Below are 24,569 nucleotides of genomic sequence, written 5' to 3'. Positions count from 1 at the left end.
TTTGCTGGGAGTGGGGACGGGATATGGATGTCCATAGTGATTAATTTATGGTCAGATCTTACCAATGAGGGGTATACCTCTGGTATGGAACATAGAGTCCCCATGTTGGTGATGATCAGGTCCAATATGTTTTCCCCTCTTGTGGGAGTGGTGACCAGTTGTTCCATAGCATTTAAGTTTATAAATTCTAGGAACTGTTGGGCTAGGGTATTGGGGCTTGAGTAGTGCTCCCAGTCTATGTTTGGGTAGTTAAAGTCACCCAATATAATGGTGTTTGGAGAGACCTTCATATTCTCCAGTGTCTTCAGGAAAGCTGAGTGGGGTTCCTGAGTTTGGGAGGGTGGTCTGTAGCAGGCTACAAACTGGAAGGCAGTTTTGCCCACTGTTAGTTGCACATGGATGGTCTCAGATGCTTCGTGCAGTGCCACTAGCCTGGAGGTATGGGTATCTTTGATGAATATGGATACTCCCCCTCCTCTTGTGGTTCGGTCCGAGTTTTGGGGCTGAAAAGCATGATATGAGGTATAGCCTGATAGTGCTGGGGTGCTCTCAGGAGCCTTGAACCAGGTTTCTGTCACTGCACAGATTTCGATATTCTCCATACTGTGGAGAGCCTCGAGTGCGTGCATCTTGAGATTTAGACTTCTGGCGTTGAGCAGCATTACCCTTAGTTTCTTTTTCCTTATGTTGTCTAAGGAGGTGGGTTTGTCTTTTGAGCCTTGCCTAAAAAAGGCACTATGGGGGTGGCAAGAGCCTTGGCCAGTATTCGAAAACCCAGGGGTGACAGGTGCAAGCCATCCCTAGCGAAGCAACGTGGCTTGTCAAGCATGTCATCCCAGGCTGACAGACACTGGATCTCCTTTGAGTGACACCAGTACTTTAGCCAATTGTTGAAATTGATCATTTTGTCTTTATACTGTGGTATCATTCTTAGTGAAGGTAAGATGCTACTCAAGGTTAGGGTCATCCGGCCTTGGCCACATGATCAGAGAGCTCCTCTATGTCTCTTTTCATGTAATCCAGGGAGGTACGTCTCAGGTCATTCACACCAGCATGGATAATGACGGAGTCATAGTTGTACTTGCTTTGGAGTGACCTGAGTGTTGTGTTATGTGGCGGATCCTGGCACCCGACAGGCAGCTTACAGTGACCTTCTCCTTGTTCAGCCTGGTGAGAGGGACGTCAGTGTGTCTGACGATAGAGTCACCTATTACAATTGTATTAGATGTGTTGTTTAGCCTTAAGGGCTGTGACTGTGTGGCACACTGACTTTGTGAACTATGTGATACTTGGGTATTGTTGTGGGGTAGCGGTTGCTTGGATGTATGCTTTGGAGGTCTCTGTTGCTTGGGCTTGATATCCATTAGAGCCATGGCTCATGACACCAGTGAGTAATCCAAATAGAGCGCCACAGAAGGTGTATAACACATTCATGTCCCAGAACCACATTGTTATCAAGAGGGACTTTGGCCTCTTGAAGAGTTGCTTCAGGTGTCTGGATGAGCCTGGGGGTGCCGTTCAGTATAACCCAGCTTCTGTGTGCAGGATGTTTACTGCATGTTGCATTCTGCACAGCATGATCATGCACTGGTCTGGTGGTTAAATGACCCATGCTGTCACTGCAGCTCCCAGTTTCAGTCCCACTACAACTAATGATGACTATCCTCAGCAGTAGTAAGAGACCCCATGCGGCAGGCTTGTGCATGGCATATGGCTGCACAGGTAAAGTGGTAGCACCTTGTCCACAACTATGGACCATGGAATTCAGTATAGTATTTCTTTTATTGTAAAAACACAAGAGTGTAATTGATGCATGCAGTGATATCTGTGGGCTGTGCTATGTCATGCATGGTGTCCTGTCACTGTTCATCTGGCATTCTCTGTCATCTTAAAGTATTTTTTGTACTATATTTTAGAAAATAAATACTCACGTTATTGCCATGCCTGAGTGGTCACTGACTTCTGTTCAGTAATGTCAAAAAGCATCATATAAAAAAATAATTCACATTTTGTCTGCTTTCAGGAATAAGTTCGGTTTTAATGATTACTTAATTATGCAAAAGTGATGAATATTGTCAACAGTAAAAGACTTCCTGAGTTGACACATTACAAATGTAAGGGAAATTACTTATACTGCTTTCTATACTATGCCATCTCTTCTTAGATTATTCTGTTGCACAGCGAATCAGATTAATTTATTGCTGTCATACACAAAAAATTCTGATTCAAAAAGATAAAAAGTATCATTTGTGCATTGGGGAGGGTGAAGTGTCAGCAGTGTACATTTATGTGGCAAGATACTTATTTTAATGTGTCATTTGCTTATGAAATCTTTCTCCTGAAAAATGTTGTGCATTGCTACTTTTATGTTGTAGGTAACTGCCATCTTTAGGAAGTGGTAGTCCGTGTTGCATTGCTTTTTGCCTACCTTTCATTGATGGTGTGCATACTAGTTTTACAGGGATGAAATGCATACATCTGCTAATTCTCCCCCCAACCCTCATTCCAGTTAAACAGACAGTTGTGACTTTGAGGCTGATTCACAGTAGTTCAAGACAAAATGAAGTAGTTCAAGACAAAATAGGCTAGTTGATGAGGCAAATGATTTTGAGGAAGGGGTTACAATAAGAACTGTAAGGTGAGTTGGTGTGCTGTTGTGACCTATTTGATGTGGGTGATCATACCGTCACTGACCTGACAGTGCTGCATGACCATGATTGCGACCTCGACTGTGAGGTTCTGTTAGGTGTAGATGAACATTGACATGGCTTGTGTGAAATATGTTGTGCTTGTTCACTTTCACTATGGACAGTACTGCCCTGAGAAGCAATGGTATTATCATGATCTGTCCCTATGTGTCAGGGCAGCACCCTGTCCTTTGCTCCTTGGAAAACTGACCCTGGCTTGGCTCTGGTATGTCCTAACTAGTGTATGCATGGAGGCAGCCATTGATGCTTGGTGTACCACTATAGTATACATCAGTGTGACCATAGCATTACCCCTGCTCACTGCCATTTTAAAGTAGTATTAGAAATAGTCACACATTCCCTGGAGGACTCTGACCATTCCCAGCTGACTCTCTGTGGCAGTGCTCTGTGCCCTATCATTGTCACAATACATTTCCTGTTGGGCAGGCAATGCTTTACATGTTTCCTGGGGTAGCTGTAAGAAATTCCTGCACCTGGCAGCCCTTTGTAAAGGTGTCATAATGGACACTGTTACTTCTGAATGCCTGCCATCATCCTCAAAGTGTTCCTCTGGGTTTGGGGATACTGGTGTAGACGTACAGGGGTGTTCCTCCTGTACAACCATAAGTGGCATGTCATCTTGTGCTTGACTTTATGTTGCACTGTCACTTTCTGCAGAGCTGTTAACATGCTGTGGGGTGAGAGATCCTGCCATTAAACTTAGGGACTGCATGCCGCTTTCCTCAGGCTGCTTCATTAATATAATTATGTTATTATCATCATCATCTGCTGCAGCAGCAACACCCATTCAGCTGCTGATATCATGCAAATTTATTGGTATAGTTGATCTGGTTCTTTCTGATGCTCATTCTGTAAAAAATAAAATAGCATACAGTAATGTATGCTTACAAGGAGGTGAGTGGGAATCGTAACTTGCACACTGCCTTCATTTCCATTCTTTGTTGCTGTACAGGGTTCACCTAATAATAATTAATTGTGACGTGTTTAATTGCATCATTCCTTGTTAGCACTCGATTCTCTCTAAATAAATGTGCGCTACTGATTTTAACCCAACCTTCTTGTGCAGATGAGTGTTACAGCTGCTGCAGACACTGGTAAGATGGAGCAGTATTCCACATCACCTCTAATTATTCCTGTTGTACCATCTTCTGTGTCATAGTCATCTGCATGGATGGATAGAAAGTATTTCTCATCTAGGATTGAATAAATAAGATTCAGAGGTACCCCCCCCCCCCCCGCAGTGGTACAGGAAATTGCATTCTGCCTGGCCTTGCTTTTAGCACATGCTACCATATCATTTGCCCCTTTCTTCACTCTGCCAGTGCTTGATTTCTGCCACCCACTCCAGTATTTCCACAACTACATTACTCCAGGCCTTGCTCCTCTCAGCTTGTTTTGACCCCCTTTGCCAAAAAGAAGTTTCCTCATATGTCCTAAGTTCTGCCACAAGGACACGGTTTTTCTCATGGCTGAATTTATGATTTCTCTGATTTGAACCCTTATTGTCCATCATTTCTACATGTGCAAAAAAAAAAAGGGGTCGCCACAGTCAGTGACTTTGGCAATAATGTTTGGATGCAATAATCAGCCATTAAAGTATAAAACACTGGAGAAGTATTACTGCCACCCACATTAAATAAAAATGTTACTTAACATAAACCATGTAACTACATACAAAAATCTCAAAATAGTCACATAAAATTGCAGTGTATTACCTGCAGTTTATTCAGGTCATGAATGCAATCACTTTTGTCACACAAAGCATCCTTGCTCTACTCTCTGCCATCATCATGTACTAATGATACTGCCATTTTTTATTCCTCACTGTTACTCCAAAAATATCATATTCATTACATATGCTGGTTGATATCCATAGCAATGCAGAACTTCAGTAGTAAATTACTGCATTTTTGCCCATGTATGCATAAACAGTATACTATTTGCCCATGTATGCATAAACAGTATACTATACCACAGTAATTATAATTTTTTGTCATCAGTAATCATTTACATTAATCTCTATTAATTGTAGCAGTACCCAAATGAATCCTGAGATGTATCGGCAAATTTTGGTTATTCTCTGATCATGAAAACATCATCAGACTGACATGGACATGCTGTGGATAGTTCTGCTATCTTCAGCTTTCAACAACTCTCCCAAGCTTGCCACAGGAATGTGAAAATGTCCCTAGACTAACAAAAATTTCAAATGTAGTTAAATGACACAAAATTAAGTCATCTGAAAGTTGTTTGTAGCAATATGAAATGTGTAATCCCTGCCCATCCAACATTGTGCGTCAGACCCTAGCACTTCAAACAAATCATAACTTCCTAAAACCTAAAAATAATAGCAACATTGATTTCCACCCCCCCCCCAAAATTTTTATTAAAAATATGCTGTACTACATGAGACATACTCGTATTAGGGTACAAAAGATAACCTTTTCCAATAAGCATTATCAGTACCAATTATGAATCATATATTTCCATTTTAATCACACACAGAAAGGGAAGGTAACTGACTTCCTTTAAGGAAAAAAATGTTACAAAGCAATTTTGGTTAAACCAAATTTGTCAGTATTATCAACCGTTGTTGTAATGACCTTGCTAGTAAAAAGGGTTTGGATAAGGTGATGTCACATGCCACAGGGAGTGTTTCTAACCCTGACTAGAGAATTGGCAAACTGTACTTTGGCACCCTGACTGGAGAATGAATGTTCTACAACAGGGCATTAATGTACAGGTAACGTCTGTTGAAAAATTAGTCCACCACTTCACAGCAGCATATTAAGATGCCGTGAAGCTCACACAGTAAGAAAACTAATGGTTGGCATTATTTTACACTTGCTAAGTGACACTTTGCTGTTTAGCAGGTGTAAAATTAAAATAAATAGAGAATGTTAAAAAAAATGAAAACTGTCAGTTTATGTCTGTGTGTGAGTGAATGTGTACATAAATGTAAGAATGAGATTGATTGAGCAATTATTTTATGGTCACTAAGCAGCTTGTCTTTTGCTGTTTAGCGAGTGTATAATAAAAGTAACTGGTTATTAAAAAAAAACAGAAAATCGTTGTTTATATCCAAGTGTATGTGTGCATGGCGTATATAAAAGCAGAGGTGTGTGTGTGTGTGTGTGTGTGTGTGTGTGTGTGTGTGTGTGTGTGTGTGTGTGTGTGTGTGTCAGAAAGAGAGACAGAGAGATTGAGCAATCGAGCATTAGCAGCAGCAGTTAAGAGGTATGCATACTTCTTAACCTCTTAAGTCAAGAAGTGTAGACAAAATCTAAAATAATGAGGAAGAAGGCCCTAAACTGGGAACAGATTTTAAATACTGCTCTTTTAAAGTTAGAAAGTTGCTAGAATAACAAGTTTTGTTTAGTATGCATTTTCTGAAGGAAATGAAGTCTGAAACTTGATTCCAATATCAACCCCCAATGATTAGCAAACCACAAATTTTATGAGGAACAGAGCCAAAATAAAAACTAGGTAAACACCTGACATTCTTTGAAAATCTGGATAGTTGAGAGGTATGGAGGTAAGAAAGTGTAATGCCTGGCATCATTAGTTAAGTTTAAGCATGTATTTTTAAAGTTACACTGCTTCCAAATATTTGTGTGTATTTGTATGTATGTGTGTCTATGAGAGAGTGTGTATAGACATTAAATAATTACCAAGCTTATATTTCGGATGTAAAATACTTCCTCCAGCAGCATTTACATATACTACACTTAAGTTTAAACCATTAGGCTGAGAAACTGTTTTACATCAAAAATATTAAAAACATATATACATATAAATTAATTAAAAAACAAAAACAAATACATACAAAACATATTAACAGATAGCCCATTCTTTAATCACAATAATGCTCTTCAGGGTATGTATTACTGTGTAAATAATACCCTTCCAGGAGTGTAGCAGCCATCTGACTGCAATGTTAGGCCTCAAAACACCCTTGGGCATGCATTATTTATAGAATAACACACAGCCCATTGGGAATTATTGCTTGCTTAATGCACCCTTGATCATAATTATTCTGGCACTTTATAAGATGTCAGCACCTGTGAAGGCACAAGGCTGAACTCTGAACTCCACATTGGATTCACATTGGAATATGATCAAGGCATGCACAAGACACAGTACACGAAAAAATGGAATTCTGGCAGGAGATGGGTGAACACCCATCAACCCTGACAGGTATAACCCACTCCTGCCAGCAGTGTAGTCACCATTACAATGTTTGTGCTGTTGCGCTTGTGTTAAATATTGTGTTCTGTAGAAAAGTAGGGGTTCTAGTCTCACTGTAGTCAGCTAATGTGTATGTGTGTTTCTGTTCAGTTAGTTCACATTCTAGAGACCATTTTAGAACAGCATGTGTGACACTCCTACTACCATCTTCTCACTAGACACTGCTAATATCATCAGCTATAAAGTGTTGCCTGACACAATAAAAGCCAGACTTGTGCTCTGGTGCTTGCGTTAAATAATGTGTTTTGTAGATATATAGGGTTCTAGTCTCTCTGCAGTCAACTGGTGTGTGTGTGTGTGTGTGTGTGTGTGTGTGTGTGTGTGTGTGTGTGTGTGTGTGTGTGTGTGTGTGTGTGTGCATTCAACAATCAGTATGCTGACAATTTTAGAATGGCATGCAAGTCCACAGCTATGGCAGACACTCCTCCAAACATCTTTTTGTAACAAACTTGTGATGCAGCAGTATAGCTACTGTATTATGCAACTTCTGTAACTAGGCATTTAGGTGCTCTAATCTGACAGCAGGCAACCTGAGTTTGTATACTTTTAAATAATATTTTTGAGACAATTTTACACTGAGATGTGACTCCTTATCTATGTCAGACACTCCTCCCAACATGTTCTTCTCAGTATGCAGTGCTGATATCATACTCTATAAAGTGCAACATGCCAGTGTTAAAGTTAAACATATGTGGTGGTGATAATGTTATATTGTATGGAATTCAGCTTCTATATCTACACTGGTGTAATGTTTAAATCAGACCCAGTTTACTGCTGTGTGTGTAGTTGGTGGTACATTATGGTCATTGTATGATGTTTGGAATGACTTTTCATTTCAGTAACACTTAGAGGAACCTTTAACATAGCCCCATGCATCCAGCATCCTCTTTTTCCTCTTGCCACATGACATCCTTCCTGCAGAGGAGTGGATGATGTCCTCATCTCAAAGATGCATACACACATCATGAGGCACAGTCCTTCCATGAGTCTATGCAAGCCATCCCCAGACCACTGGATACATGATTGTTAATTCTGTTATGGGGAGGTGCATTTCACATATGGAAAGAGTCAGTATGTAATGCACTCAAACAAATACACACATATGCACATAGCCTTACTATCTTCTATCATATAGATACAGGAAGTTTGGTTTAAATGATATAATAATGGCTATGATTTTATGTGATGCTGGCAGTTAGCTTAGTAATCTACTATGACCCTATGAACATTTCCATGTCAATGTTGCTGTCATCGACATGTGCTATGTTGAGGAGTCGCTGTATGGTAGACCTACAAGAGGGTATTACAATTTGTGATGTGAGACAATGTATTCATGGCCACTGCTGCCATTTGATTACATGTTCCTTCCACAACAGCTGTAGTAATATGCCTCCTGAGAAATGTTGACATGGTATGATACTGTGTATATTGTTGGCTTAGTTAGGCACATGTTTTTCTAGTGGAGCAGATCAATATTATGTGCAGTTCTCATTCAGCCATCACAGTGACACTTGCAGTGTAGCATATTTGTGCACGTGTATACCTGCCATCATTAAATGCTCTGTGACATACAAAAATATAAAGTTATACTGGCTACATGGGCACATAAGTCTTGTTTCATCCAGACATATTACTGTAATGTTGTGATATACACAAAAATCACATGTTTTATTCAATGGAAGCCTTGTAGAATTCATCATATGTGCGGTTGTGTTGCTATTCCCAAGGATCATCGAGGTGATCACTAGCACCATTGTGTATCTATCGGCATTTGTACCAGTAAATGTTCTGCATGAGCTACAACCAACTCATTTGTAATGTGTGCATATATGGTATCAGGCTGCTCAAACACAGCTTTCCAATTAAAAATATATAGGTGTATGTTATGTAATTGATGTAATTATGTGACAGTGTGTGTGATGCATAACCAAAGTTGTATTTGGAAGTGTTGTCACAAATCATTTCTTTAAATAAGTGTGAAATGTTAAGAGGAATACACAACTAAGCACAGAACTGGAGAAAATAGACAATCTGCTAGCTGACAGTTTTGTCTCACACCTCACCACCTGTCCCTGCTGGCCATCAGACAAAGTATACATGCAACTATTTCTCAGCTTATTTTCTCAGGTGAGCAGCTCATCTGTGCATTCTCTAAAGGCTAACATCACAGAATCAATGGGCCCTGCAACATCCCAAGTTGCCTACACCATGACTTAAAAACTGACCTAGCAGGCACAGTTGGATCCCTACTTAGACACAGCCTCCAGACAGCTTATATTCTGGCAGAAGGGAGCACAGCAACATTCATCTGTCTAAACAAGGGAGGACCATTACCTGATGCAGGAACTTACAGACCTATAATTATGACTCTCCTCATCTGTGAGGCAGACCAGTGACTCAACATGCACCTTATCAAAAAATGACACAATCTCCTGATTGTGTACCAAACTCATTTTTGATTTGCTAAGGCAGCATTATGTCTGCTAAATCTGGTTGATGTTTTCAAGAAGGTCACCAAAGGCATGCATGAGGAAAAGACTGTTATCCTGTATAACTTAATCTGCCCAAGGTGTCTGACATGAATCCACAGTCAGGTATTACAGATAAACTGCCTCAAATGGGCATAAAACCTACATCACCAAGTGGGTAGACAAATGGATCACAGACAGGACACATACTGTCAAAGTGTGTGAAATCACCTCTAGCTAGAGTCCATTGAGCAGGTTCATACCTCAGGGTTTTGTACTAGGCCCTTTCCTGTTCAGTCTTTAAATCTCATAAGTCAAGACAAACTTACACTTCTTTTGTCTAACCAGCTTTGTGGATGACTGCAAATTGTGGATAACCATTGATTCCAAAAACGCTACTGATATAAAGCAGAACATATTAACTCACACAAATGATTGTTTCCACAGCCATGGAGACACACTAGATCAACAAACAGCATGATTATTTACTTTTTGAAAGCAAATACACAAGCTAATTTCAATACAGACAGCACACCCCTATGAGCAGACCAAGTGGTATAGTGGCATGTGAACCGGTTACTCAGGTAGATAATAAGCAGAACTTCCACCAACATGTGCCCACAGTGGTGACAAATCCCTTGTATGTAGCACAACTCCTGAGTATGTGCAGGACATCAACATTAAAGGGCATTATAGTCCCATTGTCCTCAGACATCATCACACCAGTAACTGAGTACAATGTACCCTTTTGCATGTACCTCACCATACATCTTCCAGGGATGATTTACTCAAGTGTATCACTTTTGCTGCAGCGAGGTTACACACATCATTTTGTTCACACATAAGTATTATTTGTCTGCATAACCATTAGTAGTTGACAGTGCAGACTTCCCTTCAAGGTGTTATACAAGATGCATGTGTTCATAGGTTTATAGGAAGTTACTAGAATATTGGCCCCAGGGCCTTTATAAGCCTAGCCATGTTATAACCTTGTTCCCTTATTGACCAAGTTGTATGGTCTATATTTCCAGTGTGAGTCTATGATCAACACCAACTGCCCTTAAACAAGAAGGGTATAGGTGACACCCCCAGGGTAAATTTACAGTCTTACATCCAGTTGTCTAAGTTACACTTAAATAGGGTCATTGAGGAGCTCTGTTTTACACGAATTGGAAGTTTGTTCCAGAGGAGTAGCAATCTCTGGGAGACATATTTGTCTCTCCAGCATGTCCTGTTAATGTCGCAGGCTAGGTTACGATCCCTAGAACAAGTGAATCGTGTCACATTTGACTTGTGGATGTGCAGCATTTCCATTAGGGTAAGGTACAAAACTGCTCTGTAGGCTAGGGATAAGTCACATTTCAGCAGCCTATAAGATACAGAGTACAATGCTGATGTCTTCAGTGTGTTCATGTAGGTCATGTGTTGAAGGCCCTGAATTTTCTTGGTGAGAAACCTCTGAGGGCTCTCCAGCTGCTGCAGGTGTCTGGTAAAGTACATACAGAACTGTGCATTGTACTCTATTAGTGGTCTGATGAGGGATGAGTACAAGAGAGTTATAACATCCTTAGCTCTGGATTCGATGCCCTTACCTATGAGAAGTGCAACATAGAATTCCTTCCTTTTCACTGTGGACACATGGTGATCTTATGTTCCCAAATCTTTCACCACAGGGTTTGAGCTAAGGAGGGTACTGTTAATATCATAATTTTCAGGGACTTCCCTTTTGTTGAAAGGGATGCTAATGCATTTTTTTTGCATTTAGTTTAAGTTCATGGCTTTGGCACCAATCATCTGTCTGTGTAAGCCCTTTTTGTAGTATGTCAACATTGTTGGGGGACTCAATGATTGCATCCAGTTTGCAGTCACCAGGGAACTTGGTAAGCCACAGGCCATCTATTTTTGCTTGGACTTCTGAGAAATAGATTCCATACAGTGGAGATTCCATACAGATCCTTGTTGTACACTACTCATAACTGGTCTGCTGGTAGAGGTGGAATCCCCAACTTTGACAGTATGCATTCTGTTGGTAATCCAATTGGCTTCACATTTAGTGACATATGAGTTAATTCCCAGCTGTGTGAGTTTCTCAATGATGCCTGAGTGGGGGATTGTGTCAAAAGCCTTTGCTAAGTCAAGATAGGCACTATGTACTGTTTTGCCTTCATCTAGGGCTTTGGTGACATTCTCGAAGAAGTCCACCAAGTTCAATAAGCATGATCTACCCTTAGAGATGCTAGTTTGGCTTTGCAGTTAGCTTTAGAGGATTTTACAAGATATCTAATTTGCTTGTTCAAGCTGTGGATGGTGTCCTTCCTCTGCTGAGTCAGTTCCCTCTTGTTCTTAGACATTAGTTTCTTCCTCTTGTTGTATAACCTATTTATGCTTGATGTCCACCAGGATGGCTTGCTTTTTCGTGAGGACCTTGTTTTGATCCATTCAGGTACAGCCAAGTCTATGCATTTGTATAGGTGTTTATACAGAGCATTTGTGTGCACCTCTATATAGGAGTCATTGTTGACAGTGATAGCAAGGGGGTTGAAACTATTTATGCCATCACTTAGGAGGCTATAGTTTGCTTAGGAGAAAACTTTTATCCTTTTTGCTCTTGGGGGGGGGGTTCAGGTATGATCCAAACAAGACTGATTTATGATCCGACCTTACCAGGGAGGGAAACACACAGCAGGTAGTGCAGAGACCCCCTATGTTGGTGAATACTAAGTCTAGGTCATTCAAGCCCTTTGTGGGAGTGCAGACTGTCTCTTCCAGACCATTTGTATTAACAAAGTCCAGGAACCTTAGACCAAGCATGTCTGTGCTCATATATGACTCTCAATTGATGGAAGGGTATTGAAATCATCCATGTCCAAGTTGTTTGGCTGTATAATGAATGACTCATGTAGGTCCAGGCAGGCAGAATGGTTCTTGTGGTTCTTGGTGGGGGACCCATAGCTAACAATGATATAGAACGGTATTTTACCTATAGTTAGTTTGACTTAGAGTAGCTCTAGGTAGTTGTACTGTTTGACCAGTCTTAAGGTGTATTTGTCTTTAATGAAGATTGATACACCTCTGCCTTTGGTTCTTTCATGCTTGTTTTGAGGTCTGAACATGTGGAAGGCACTGTAGCCTTGCATGGCCAGGGTGCTCTCTGCAACCCTGAACCATGCCTCTGTGACTGCACAGACATTGGCATCTTCCAAGGTAAGGAGTGCTTACAGTAAGTGTAGTTTCTGATTTAGACTCCTAGCATTAAGCAGCATAACTTTGAGTTTGTCTCTAGTGGATTTTTTTACATCTTACTGTGACGTACTCAGTAAATACATAGCTCATGGACAACACTGATGGCATGGGTTGTATTCTTGCAAGTGTGGATTGTGGCATAAATGTATCATGCAAACATTTCAACTAGCCAGGATTGCTCATAATGTAAACTACAGGTGTAACAGCATCCATCTCAACACCTCCCAAACATGGTCATTTTTGAGGAAGGTGTGCTTGGATCCCCTTTTAGAGTACAGACAAATCATCACAGTGGTACAAGTGTGTTCATGCAGAACATCTAAATAATTGAAAATCACATATTTCATGGCAATGACCCAGATAATGGTGGTATTAGTCCGATATTGTCCATGACTGTGCATGCTACTGTCAACTGTTGTCCATGAGCCTGTTGCTATGTGTCCCACTTGGTTGAGACCTATGCTGATATTACATTCATATTCAAGCAACTCATTTTGCACATCATCACAATATGCACATACCCCTTATTGTATATACCATCCTTGATAAATGTCCTCTCCAATGATGCTGTCACAGTGCTTATATCAGAACCAATCATCTCCATTGACATGTGACCTAGTGTGACAGTCACATAATATACAATAACTGTGTGATGATATGAACATATCCACACAGGAGGTGTAATCAGCAGTATGTACTGTATTATGTACATATGGTTACTGTTCATGCTACAGTTGTCTTGTCTTTGGGGTGTATGCTCCTTGACATGCCCTTATCTAGTGTACATGACCATGTTTCACTTGTCCTCTTCCCCTTTCTTCATTCCTACCATTCACGTCTGTGTCTCTTTTCAATAAACACACTTCCCCAGACTAATGTATTTATAAGGCAGTCTATGTACCCTTAATGATCACCATCAAACCTTTATTTCAATATGGCAAAAACATGTTTGTACTGTACTTTGCAGTGAGTACACTTTCCAATAATGTGTTAGTACAGTATTCATTGTGCCTTAAATTAAATCCTGGTAGTCTCTGTGGCTGTCCCCGCAACCTCACAGAACAAGTTTGCTCCTAAGTAAACTTGTCTGCATGTCTGAATGTGTTTGTGCTTCTCTACATGGTTTCCTGGCCAGCAACACCTCACTTGTATCCTTGTAAGTGCAATATGTGGCATGCATATGCAATTAGCGCTGCTGCTGATCATGCAAACATGTAAACTCCATGTAAGTTTTGCACAAAGCCTACATGGAATTTATTGAATCCCCGGGAAAATGTTCACTGCATATATTAGGAGCATATTGGTGGCTCAGTGGTAATTTCAGTGAGTGCCATTTCAGCCAAAATGTTTCACTGAAAGCACTTTTGCCAATAGTGGAGATTTCTCTTTCTCTACTGTTCTGCAATATGGGAACTTGCCTAATTAAGCTCAGGAGTGCAGTGTTTTCCTAGCACCCCCTCACAGACACAGAAAGAGATTTGCAATGAGTTTTGCTGAAAAAGCTTTCATTGAAACTTTTTTTTTTAGTTTTTCTACTGCATAATGCATTGTTGAGCTATCAATACCATTATTGTATATTTAGTCCTTCAAGAATTTTATTAGCACAGACATTCTGTCTGCTTGTAGACTGCTTTGTTTATATGCTCCTTAAGTATCAGAACTGTACAAGGATGCCTTGAGCACATTGTACAATTATTGTGTGTCAGCCTGATTTGTAATTGCAGTTAAGGAAAAATTAAAAATCCATTTCCAAAAGACTAATATTATAGCCCATATGAAAATAATAACACATTTAATATAACTTTACATAGCATGTCCACTATAAATTATATATAATTATTGTGTGCTTAGACTGGTACACATTACAGGTTATTATACCCAGCACTACAAGAAGATCTGAAGATGACAGCGTAACAGTGTGTTTGCATGGGGTATATGCCAACAGATGCCATGAAGAAATAACTCTGCAAAAGCCATACCTCATGTAAAAAACAAGGCAGATAGTAAGATATGTCAATAAGTAGAAATAAGTTCATTTTATGCCACTGTGGTGGTGTTATTTTCTTGAACCTATACTGCTAAGTGACTACTTTGAAAATACTGACTTTTTCAGCCTACAGCTTTCTTTGGTGGATATTTAGTAATGAAATTAAAGATGATGTGTAGCAGTCTGTCAACCAAGGATACAACCTTTTTAGTACAACTTCAAAATACATTTGATTTTGAAGTGTTTTCACTTTATCTAATAAGTTCCTCATAAATTTAATAATGTTTATGAAATGTTGTTTAAAATGCTGATTTTTTTTCTTTCAGGTGGCGAGAGATCAGACACTGAATTAAAGATCCAGAGTGAGACAATATATGGACAAGAAAGTCAGTCAGTCCTGCTGAATATTTCCTACCATTTTCCACGAAGTTCAACAGTGTTTGGAATTTACTGGGACTTTTCTGAAAATGAAATAGGTTCCTGCAAATTTATAAACTGTTTGGCATGGTCTAAGTTTAATGAATCTGGATGTGAAATAGTTAAGCTGTTCATCACATCCTACAAAGATAGAGCAGATATTATTAAAGAAAACGGCTCCCTTCTGCTTCACAACATAAGCTTAAATGATGCTGGAAATTATAAAGTCAGACTGGAAGCAGGAACAATAACTACAGGAAGGATAACCCTGAAGGTCCTTCAGTATCCTCAAGGTAGGGAAGATGTTATTCTTCTACATGATAAGAATGGTTTTCTTTATAGTTCTATGCATGAGTCTTTAAAATGTTTTGTTTTATTTAAAAATCTTTTTTTTAATTTATGAAAAGTATGTTCCTGATGTCAATCCACATTGAAGAAATATATTTATAGCAATGTGCATTTTATGCCAAGAAGACATCAAATAAGTGATTATGTAAATATGATAATAATTAAGTAATTTGCAGCTATGCATATGTACATGGGCAGTTTATTAAATTCTGATTCAATGAGTAATTTTTCTAGAAGACAGCAAAATGCACCAATTACAGAATTAAGCCATATTGTATCTGAGTCTCACTACAAATTTTCATCCCATTTTTCTCAGGTGGAAAAGACCTCTGTGTTTTCATCTTTTTCACAGGCACTACATGATAGGTTCCTATGCAGTTAACAAGGCATGTGGGACAGGAGACAAATGAGGAGCCTGGTCCAGTTTCCCAATTGTCTCAAAGCACTGTTTGGTTAAATAACTTTCTCAGATTCACACGGCTAAGAGAAATTAAACCCAGGACTACAATAAGCAACTCATTAACAATTCATAGACTTAATCTTCTGTGCTAAATACCAGATATAACATTAAAAATAAATAGCTCTAATATCTGCACATCATGGAGAAAGGAACACATTTAGAAAGTCTGGCCATGGCTGAAGTATTTCTCTTTCTCTAAACAGTAGAGACCAAGTTTCAGTGAACTGTATCTGTGTCACTAAAATGTTAATAACCTCTAAAGCTCCACATGTAAAATATTAATGATGTGTTCAGATGGATGTTATGCATAAATATACATATGTCATACATAATGACTAAATATACATATGTCATACATAGTGATTAGTAACTTGCGCAAAAAGATAATGCTCATTTATGCATGGACCTGCATCAACATGGTAACTGAAAATGTTAACTTACCACTACTTCAGAAGCTTCCAGTTATATCAGAGTATGATTTTATTAAAGGTCACTTTGTAAAACATTACACTGCAGTATACAGAGTTATGATAAACATTATAATTTCTATTGTAATCTTAAATGTTTCCAAACCATAAGTGCTCAACTTGCAAGTGTCGAAACTTAAGTAAGTGGTCAAATAAATGAGCTTCAGTTTTTAGTCATGGCTTAAGCATGACCATGGAGTTTTTGATATAAGTTAGATCGGTACAGTGGTGAGACACATGCGGCTGCCCTTCCCCTTTAAAAATAAACCTTTTTGGTGTCACAAGTTGTCCGCTGATTTTGTCCTTTAAAATGAATTGAGCATTTCCCTCACCGTAATACATCCCTTTGTTATGACTTCGTACAAAATCCTGCCATGCTACTTTTTCTGAATTTGGCTGATGTGCAGCATTTGTAAATGTAGCCATATGGTTTTTTATATAAGCAAAATATAAATAACAAGAATTCATGTAGTTACCTCAGCAGCATTTGTAAATGTAGCCATATGGTTTGTTATATAAGCAAAATATAAATAACAAGAATTCATGTAGTTACCTCAGCAGCATTTGTAAATGTAACCATATGGTTTGTTATATAAGCAAAATATAAATAACAAGAATTCATGTAGTTACCTCAGCAGCATTTGCCTTCTGTGCAGAGTTGTCTGCATGTCCCCCCATTCCTTTGGCTTCTGCTCTGATGTCCTTGTTTCATCATCTGTCCCATAGTGTGCCACTGCATCTCCATCACCATTAGCTTCCTCAGCTGCTCCGCCTTTACTGCTCAGGTTTCTGTACCATACAGTAGTACTGGTCACACCACTGTTTTGTGCACCTTACTTTTCAGCTTCTTTGCCATTCTTCTGTCACATACTATCCCTGACACACTGTGCCAGTTGGCCACAGCCCCTCTAATTCTGGATCTGACCTCCTCATAGATAATTATTAAGTAGTAGGGTAATATGCAGCATGAATAAATGAAATCATATTTAAATATGAACAGGTCATTGAGGAATGATGTTGCATAAATGCAGATATAGCATTTAAATGCAACTATTTTAATTCAAAACAAAAAAACTGCAGAAATGAACGAATGCGATAAAATAAACTAACACGTTCTGAAGTGAAATCAACTCTAGGCCACAATAAGTTTTAGCACTTTTGTTCTTTTAATAATAGAACTTCATAAAAAAAGTCCATACCCACATTAATTTTAAATGCAATCAACCCTTATTTATAAAATGTTTTTTTTTTTAATGGCACAAAGATTATTATGATACATAGATGTTTATGTTTTATTAATTAATTAATTGATTTTTAGTGTGACATTTTGGAATGTTAAGCTTAGTATGTGTTGTTATTTTTATTGTAAAGTAACTGTTAATTATGTTAATTAATGACACATCATTGTAAGTAAGAGAGGAATCGGTCTGGTTGGGTCTTTAGTACCATGTGACATTTAACTGATTGTATTTAAAATGTATATGGGTACAGGAGGTATTTTTCTGATGAAGTTCTATGATTAAAAGAACAAAAGCGCTAAAAATTATTGTGGCCTAGAGTTGCTTTCACTTGTGAATGTGTTAGTTTTCTTTATCTCATTTGTTTGTTTCCACAAATTTGCTTGGTTTTGAGTTGTGTTATTATTGTGGTGTGGAGGCAATGGTCAAAGATTCATTCTGTCCCTTTTGACCTGGTGAGTTTGACACAAACTCCATCTTTTGTAGTAATGGAAGCCCTTGGTTTACTTGAACAAACTCAGATGGTTACAACTGAATATGTCAGGCATGATAATGACAGCAGAAAAATTGCCATTTGAGCTTCCAACACTGGGTTCACCCAGAAGCCATTGAATTTGTCGCTTGTGGATTTAGGAGAAGAGCAAACCTTGATGCAGGGTTCCTTAGAAGCAGATTGTTCATTGGAGAAATGGATTTGAGTGGAGACAAATCCATTTCATTCATATCATAATGAAGATAAGACTCATGAGATCAATAATGTGTATAAAAGCACAGACAATACAATTTGTGTGTTCAATGCAAAAAAAGCTATTTATGACATCAAAAAGAAGACACTTAAGTTAAAGACATTACAATATGAAGTGATGTATTTACAGCATTGCATCAATTTAGAATTGATACAGTTTGGATTAAGGCTGTTCAAGTTCCCAAATGGAGTACAAAAAGAAGATAAACTCTTCAAAGACTTAGTGAAGTTATTTAACAATACAGAGGTTACTGTCATGAAGCTTTTGATAGATGATTATAAGTTAAAAATTAATGAGTTAAAATCAGAAATTGGACTTTTAGATGGAAAGTTAAAAAAATGTTTATTTTAGTAGTTGTGAAACATTATATGAAGGCATTGCTTGTAAGATGAGTAGGCCCATTTTCACTATTACCACAGAAATGAGAAAGTATTGGTACGCGATTCAGAAGTGTATCATAGTGGAACTGCTTACCCATTAAAACATAATTTAACGAACCATCAAGTTACTTGTCGTAAAGAAATAAATTCAAACAATAATAACAAAGAAATGGTTAACAACAAAGCATCAAACATTAATAATAACATGCATTCGGACAGAGAGTTTACAGTATCATATGCACAAGTGTTTGCTGATGAAGTGAAGAAACCACCTCTTTTGTCACCAGACCCGTTTCTCTTGGGCAGCCTGATAAATTAATGGACTCAACAACAAGTAAAACACTCTGGGAATGGGAGAGGATAAGGAAATAAGAGACATTAAATGTGTTCAGTCTTACTAATTTTAAAAGAAGAACATATTTCAGTATTAAAAATGTTTTTTTCATTCATCCCTTCACACAAAGCAAATGTTACAAAAGTTATGGTTGATTTTACACTGTATGTGCATAAATTAAATTTAAAATGTGTATTTCATGATATTCCTGAATGTAAATCAGATAACACAGTTGTAATTAATAGAAGTATTTATAATCCGGTGTTACATAATACTGTACAGTGTTCCATGATGTGTGAAAAAGATCTTAGGTATAGGTTATTCATAGACAGAGGTACAGAAAGTTTAACATCAGAGACATAGTCTGCAACATACTAAACAACAATAAATCCTACGGGATTTCTGGGATTTTTCAGCTGGGAATGTTTTTGTATGGCCCAGATCTGATGTTAACTATAGCGGCAATGATATCAGATCTGTACACTCCACTCATGCAGCTAGTGCTGCTTTGGCTGTTGTAACAGCTCCCTTTAGCAGCTCTACAGTGCCAGGGGCTCTTGGTGATGGGGATGGCTTGACTGAAGGCATTATGGCTGATACAACTTCAACTTCTGCTGCCTCTGTCAGCTGTATGGGATTGTCATCCCTTTTAACGTCTGGACAAACACCCCCACCCAATCAATTGGGCCGCCGTGCTACTATGAGTGTGGATATGGGAGCGAAATCAAAAACTATGGCTCCGCTCAATTTGGATAATTTTTACCTCTACCCACAAAAACCAGGGCAAGGTCACCGACGAGAAGACCCAGCTGGGGACGATGGAAGAGAAAGTTTTCTGGAGATGACAACAGCATGGATCGATGGACTAGAAAGTAAATGGACTAGTTTTTAATTTATCTAATTATAGTCTTACTTCAGCAGAATGCACCCTGTTGAATAAGGGTGTTTCCTATATTCCCTCAGCAGGTACTAACCTAACAGATCTACTTTTAGATCTTAGACGTTTTGGTAGGAATACAGCTTTAAAATTAATGCATTCTAATGAAGGTTATTTCAATACTGAAAATGGTTCTAGGTTAAAAAGGAAGAGTGTTTTTTGTCCTATTATTCCAACACATGTCGACTGTTTTCTTAAACTATGTGAATATGATTTTTATGAATTGTTTTCCTGTGTGGATCGACATAAAAACACTTATTTTAATATGTCTAATGATGAACATAAAGCGCTTCTTTCTTTGCAAGCAAATGCTGCTTTAACCATTAGACCCACTGATAAGGGGGTACCATCCTTTTAGACTCTTCTAGTTATATTAGTGCTATGTCAACCATGCTACAGGATTTTCATACTTATCAAATGATTGATACCCCGTTTTTGGATAAAATCATTAGAGGAATCTGGGATAATCTATATGATCTTTTACTGTGTAGGCAGATTGATTTTGAGCTCTATTCCTATTTATGTGTTGAGCATCCTTTGGTTCCTTTAATAAAAGGCTTGCCTAACATACACAAGCCTTTGATATCTCCCCCAATGAGACCTATTGTATCTGGCGGTGGTTGGGTGACCATGTCGGTCTATGTTGAACACAAGTTGGGTCCATTAGTTAAAATGATTCCTACTATACTAAAAGATACCCTTCGACTTTTGGATGATATTGAGACCTATAATTGTGGTCCTATATGTCCGAAATGTATTCTGGTTACATTGGATGTTAAGAACCTATTTACCTCCATCCCTAATGATTTTGGTCTTGAAGCCGTTAGAGAGGTTCTTACTGGCTGTGACTGTATGTCTAATGAAGAGACTATGCTTATTACTACACTTCTGGACATGGTGTTGACTAATAACATTTTTATTTTTAATGGGCAATTGTATTTACAGCATTGGGGTGTTGCAATGGGCACCCCTTGTGTGAGCTCTTATGCTAACCTTGCTATGTACCATTGGAAGAAGGCTTTTCTGTTTGATCATCCTGGGTTTTTGAATATTTCCCTCTATCGATGTTTTGTCGATGATATTCTATTTTTATGGAAAGTTGATGAAGCAAGTTTAAATGATTTTGTTGCTTATTTAAATTCTACAACTCATTTTTTGGAGTTTAGTATGACCTCTTCTTGTGTTTTTGTAGACTTTCTTGATATTACCATTCATCAAGATTCTGCTGGATTATTGAGTACCAGATTATATCGGAAACCCTGTTGGACGAATGCTTTATTGCATTTTAATAGAATGCATACTAGGATGATCTTTTCCAACATAGTTAAAAGTCAATACCATAGACTGAAGAGAATTTGTAGGGATCCAGATTACCTGATGAATTAGATAGGTTATTTCTGGAGAGAGGCTATAAGAAGTCTATTTTGGTAAATGTTAGAGAAGAGGTAATGGGTATGAGTGTCTCCTCAACAAGAAACATGACTTTTTATGGCAGTAGCAATAAGCTTCACTTTGTTACCACCTACACAGGGGATATCGGTCATGTAGTAGAAGTAGTGAAGCATAACTGGCATGCTCTCTTGTTGGATCCAGCCACTGCAAGGATGGTGGGGAGCTCTCCACGTTTCACTTATAGAAATAGTAACAACTTGAAACGCATTTTATGCAAGGATGTAGTGGGGTGTCCCAATAGTCATTTTCATTTAAATAGGAGTTTGAGCCCTGGGACCTTTCCACGTAAGCACTGCAGGATGTGTAGTGCTATAACTATTATACAGAATTTTGATCATCCTGTTTTAAACTATAGGTTTGCCCCTAGATTTACTGCCACTTGCAATAGTGTCAATTTAGTATACCTTGCATCCTGTAATTGTTGTACTTGTTTTTATGTAGGCAAGACTACACGAAGGCTGAGAGACAGGATCTATAATCACTTGTATGATATTAGAAATCTAAATCAGCAAAATGCACTAGCCAAACATATGGCTAATTTCAATGGTCATATGTTTAGCTTTAGAATTCTACAATTAGTGCCTATTAATATGAGAGGGGGCAACTTGAATAATCAATTAGGGTTGGTAGAAGTAAAGTGGATTTTTAGAGTGAGTGCTCATGTTTTTGCAGGGCTTAATAATCATGTAAGCCTTAAACTGGTCCTGGAAGCACGCCCATTAAAATAAAATAAAATAAAATAGATTAAGATGGGATGAAGTAGAGTAAGGTAGAATTAAATAACATCACAGAATAGGATGTTGTTTTTATTTTATTTTACTTCATGTGCTTATTTATCTGATGTATATTTGTCATGTTTTATTTTATATTTTTATATGAATATATATATATATATATATATATATATATATGCATATACATATTTTTTCATTCATCTACTCATGGTTTATGTGTTTGCCAATGTTGTTTTTTATTTATATAACTTTTTCATTGTTTTTTATCGTTTTTTGTTTGACATGGAATGCATTTTATTTTTACTCAGCATGTGCTTTACTGCTGAATGGGTTAATTAATTAATTGATTTTTTCTACTGTAACTGGATTGGTTAGTACTATTTTAAATATGTTTAAATTAAGTTGAATGTTTGTTTCTTGAGATCTGATGAAGCATGTTCTACATGTGAAAGCGCTTATCCATTGACTACACAATAAATCTAACTGAATTTTTGAGCCTGGTGGCCCTGCCTTGTATTTTTACCTTGGATTCTTTACTGTTTCTTAGTCTGGACCTTTGGGCAGCAGGATACTTTTTTTGCATTTTTAAAGTTTAACATCAAAAAGAATTGTCTTCTAATAACAGTATTCATGTGATGAAAGCTGACAAAGGCAATGGGTTAGTTATTATTGATAACAATAGTTATATTGGAGCTATGTTAGACTTAGTTAATGTTATAGACTGTTACACAGAAGTTACTGTAACTTAAGTTAAAAAGAAGTTCATGGAAATTGATGTGTTTCTTTTTGACTTATTTAGTCAGGGATATATCAAACTCATATCAGCTACATCCCCTATACCACAGACCTGCCTCAGCTCTCCTCTTCTTAAACATTAATGCAAGAAGCATACTTAACAAAATTCAGGACCTTCATGCCCTACTAGCTCTATACAAACCAAATATCACTGTGTTAACTGAAACATGGCTCAAACCACAACACCATAATAATTAGATTACTGCCCCTGGTTATAATATTATCCAAAGTGACAGGTTAGAGAAAAAGGGCGGTGGCATTGTAATATTATTCCAAAATCATCTCGTCATAGAACAACTTGATTACAATACCCAATAAGTCAAAGATGAGAACTACTTATTGCCAAATTAAAAATAAATTCCAGCAAACACATAATTATTGCAGGTGGCTATATCCCACCAGACAATAACATAACTGTAATGGAAAGCCTGGTTAATTGGATCTCCAGCTCCCTACCACATGAAACCATACTATTAAGGGACTTCAATATTGACTGACTTAACTGCTCCAGTCATAATCCCTCTGCCTTTATTAACCTCCACAGGTTTACCCAAACTATAACCACTCCCACTAGAATTGACAAAACATCCAAATGTCAGGACATCGTAGACTGGATCCTGTTATCTGACCCCACTCTTCACAGCAATCTGGCTGTCTTCTAGATACCCTAAGTGACCATCATCCAACCTACCTAATTAGGAACAGATCCCAAATTATCAGTCAACCTATCCTCAGAGTAGTTAGAAACAAAAAGACCTTTATAGCTACTGACTTCACCAATGCACTAAAAAGCTGAAACTGGACTCCCCTAAAACAATTATCTCTAGACAAAGATGTCGAATACTTTAACACAACCTTAATAAAAATTTTAAATCATCATGCACCCCCCAGAACCATTAGAATAAAAACTCACTATGCCTGATGGCTAAGAAAGGATAGTAAAACTATTATGAAAGAAAGGGACAAGGCCTGGATTCAGTATAAAAAAAAACAAAACCACTACTTTGAGACAAAACTATCTAGAACTCCGTAACAAAGCCAAAAAACAAATCAAACTAGACAAATCTAGCTACTATAAAAATATGCAAGAAAAATATGCTCACAACCCCCAAAAATTCTGGTCCACAATAAATGGTACACTACACCCAGGAAAGTCCACTACTCCAATCCCTGTGCTACCAAATAACCATGAAAACATTCCCATTGAATTTAGCAAATGCTTTATCAAAACAGTCCAGACCCTTGCCAATGCCCAAAATAGAATTAGCAGCCCCACACCAATAACTACACCAACCCATCCCAAAAATACAAAACAATACCCCCGGTTTTCACCTTCACTCCGTGTCCACCAAGGCAATTTCTAAACTCCTTAGGAAACTTAAACCAACCACTCTAGCAGCTGATATGCTACCAGCAGACTTCCTTCAAATACCAGCTGAAGCTATAGCCTATCCTGCCTCTATTCTCATAAATAGAGCTCTATTAGAATGCAAAGTTCCCATGGAAAACATCACATATTATTCCACTGCACTTAGAGCTCACCAACTATCACCCAATAGCAATCCTGTCACCTTTATCCAAAATATTAGAAAGAGTGGTTCATAATC

General features: G+C 38.0%; 1 protein-coding gene across 1 annotated transcript in view; it reads left to right on the top strand.

Moving 5' to 3' along the window:
* LOC122815816 overlaps window positions 1–24,569 on the top strand; it is a 152,856-nt gene that overhangs the window by 44,902 nt on the left and 83,385 nt on the right. Inside the window, exon 2 of the mRNA XM_044088618.1 lies at window positions 14,981–15,364. Coding sequence (XP_043944553.1) covers window positions 14,981–15,364 — 384 coding nt within the window. The remainder of the gene's footprint in view (window positions 1–14,980; window positions 15,365–24,569) is intronic.

The sequence above is a fragment of the Protopterus annectens genome, chromosome 11.part0 (assembly GCF_019279795.1).
Source record: "Protopterus annectens isolate FY-2018-M chromosome 11.part0, PAN1.0, whole genome shotgun sequence".
Lineage (NCBI taxonomy): Eukaryota > Metazoa > Chordata > Ceratodontiformes > Protopteridae > Protopterus > Protopterus annectens.
The sequence above is the reverse complement of the archived record's forward strand: the minus strand, read 5'-3'. Positions and strand labels throughout refer to the sequence as shown.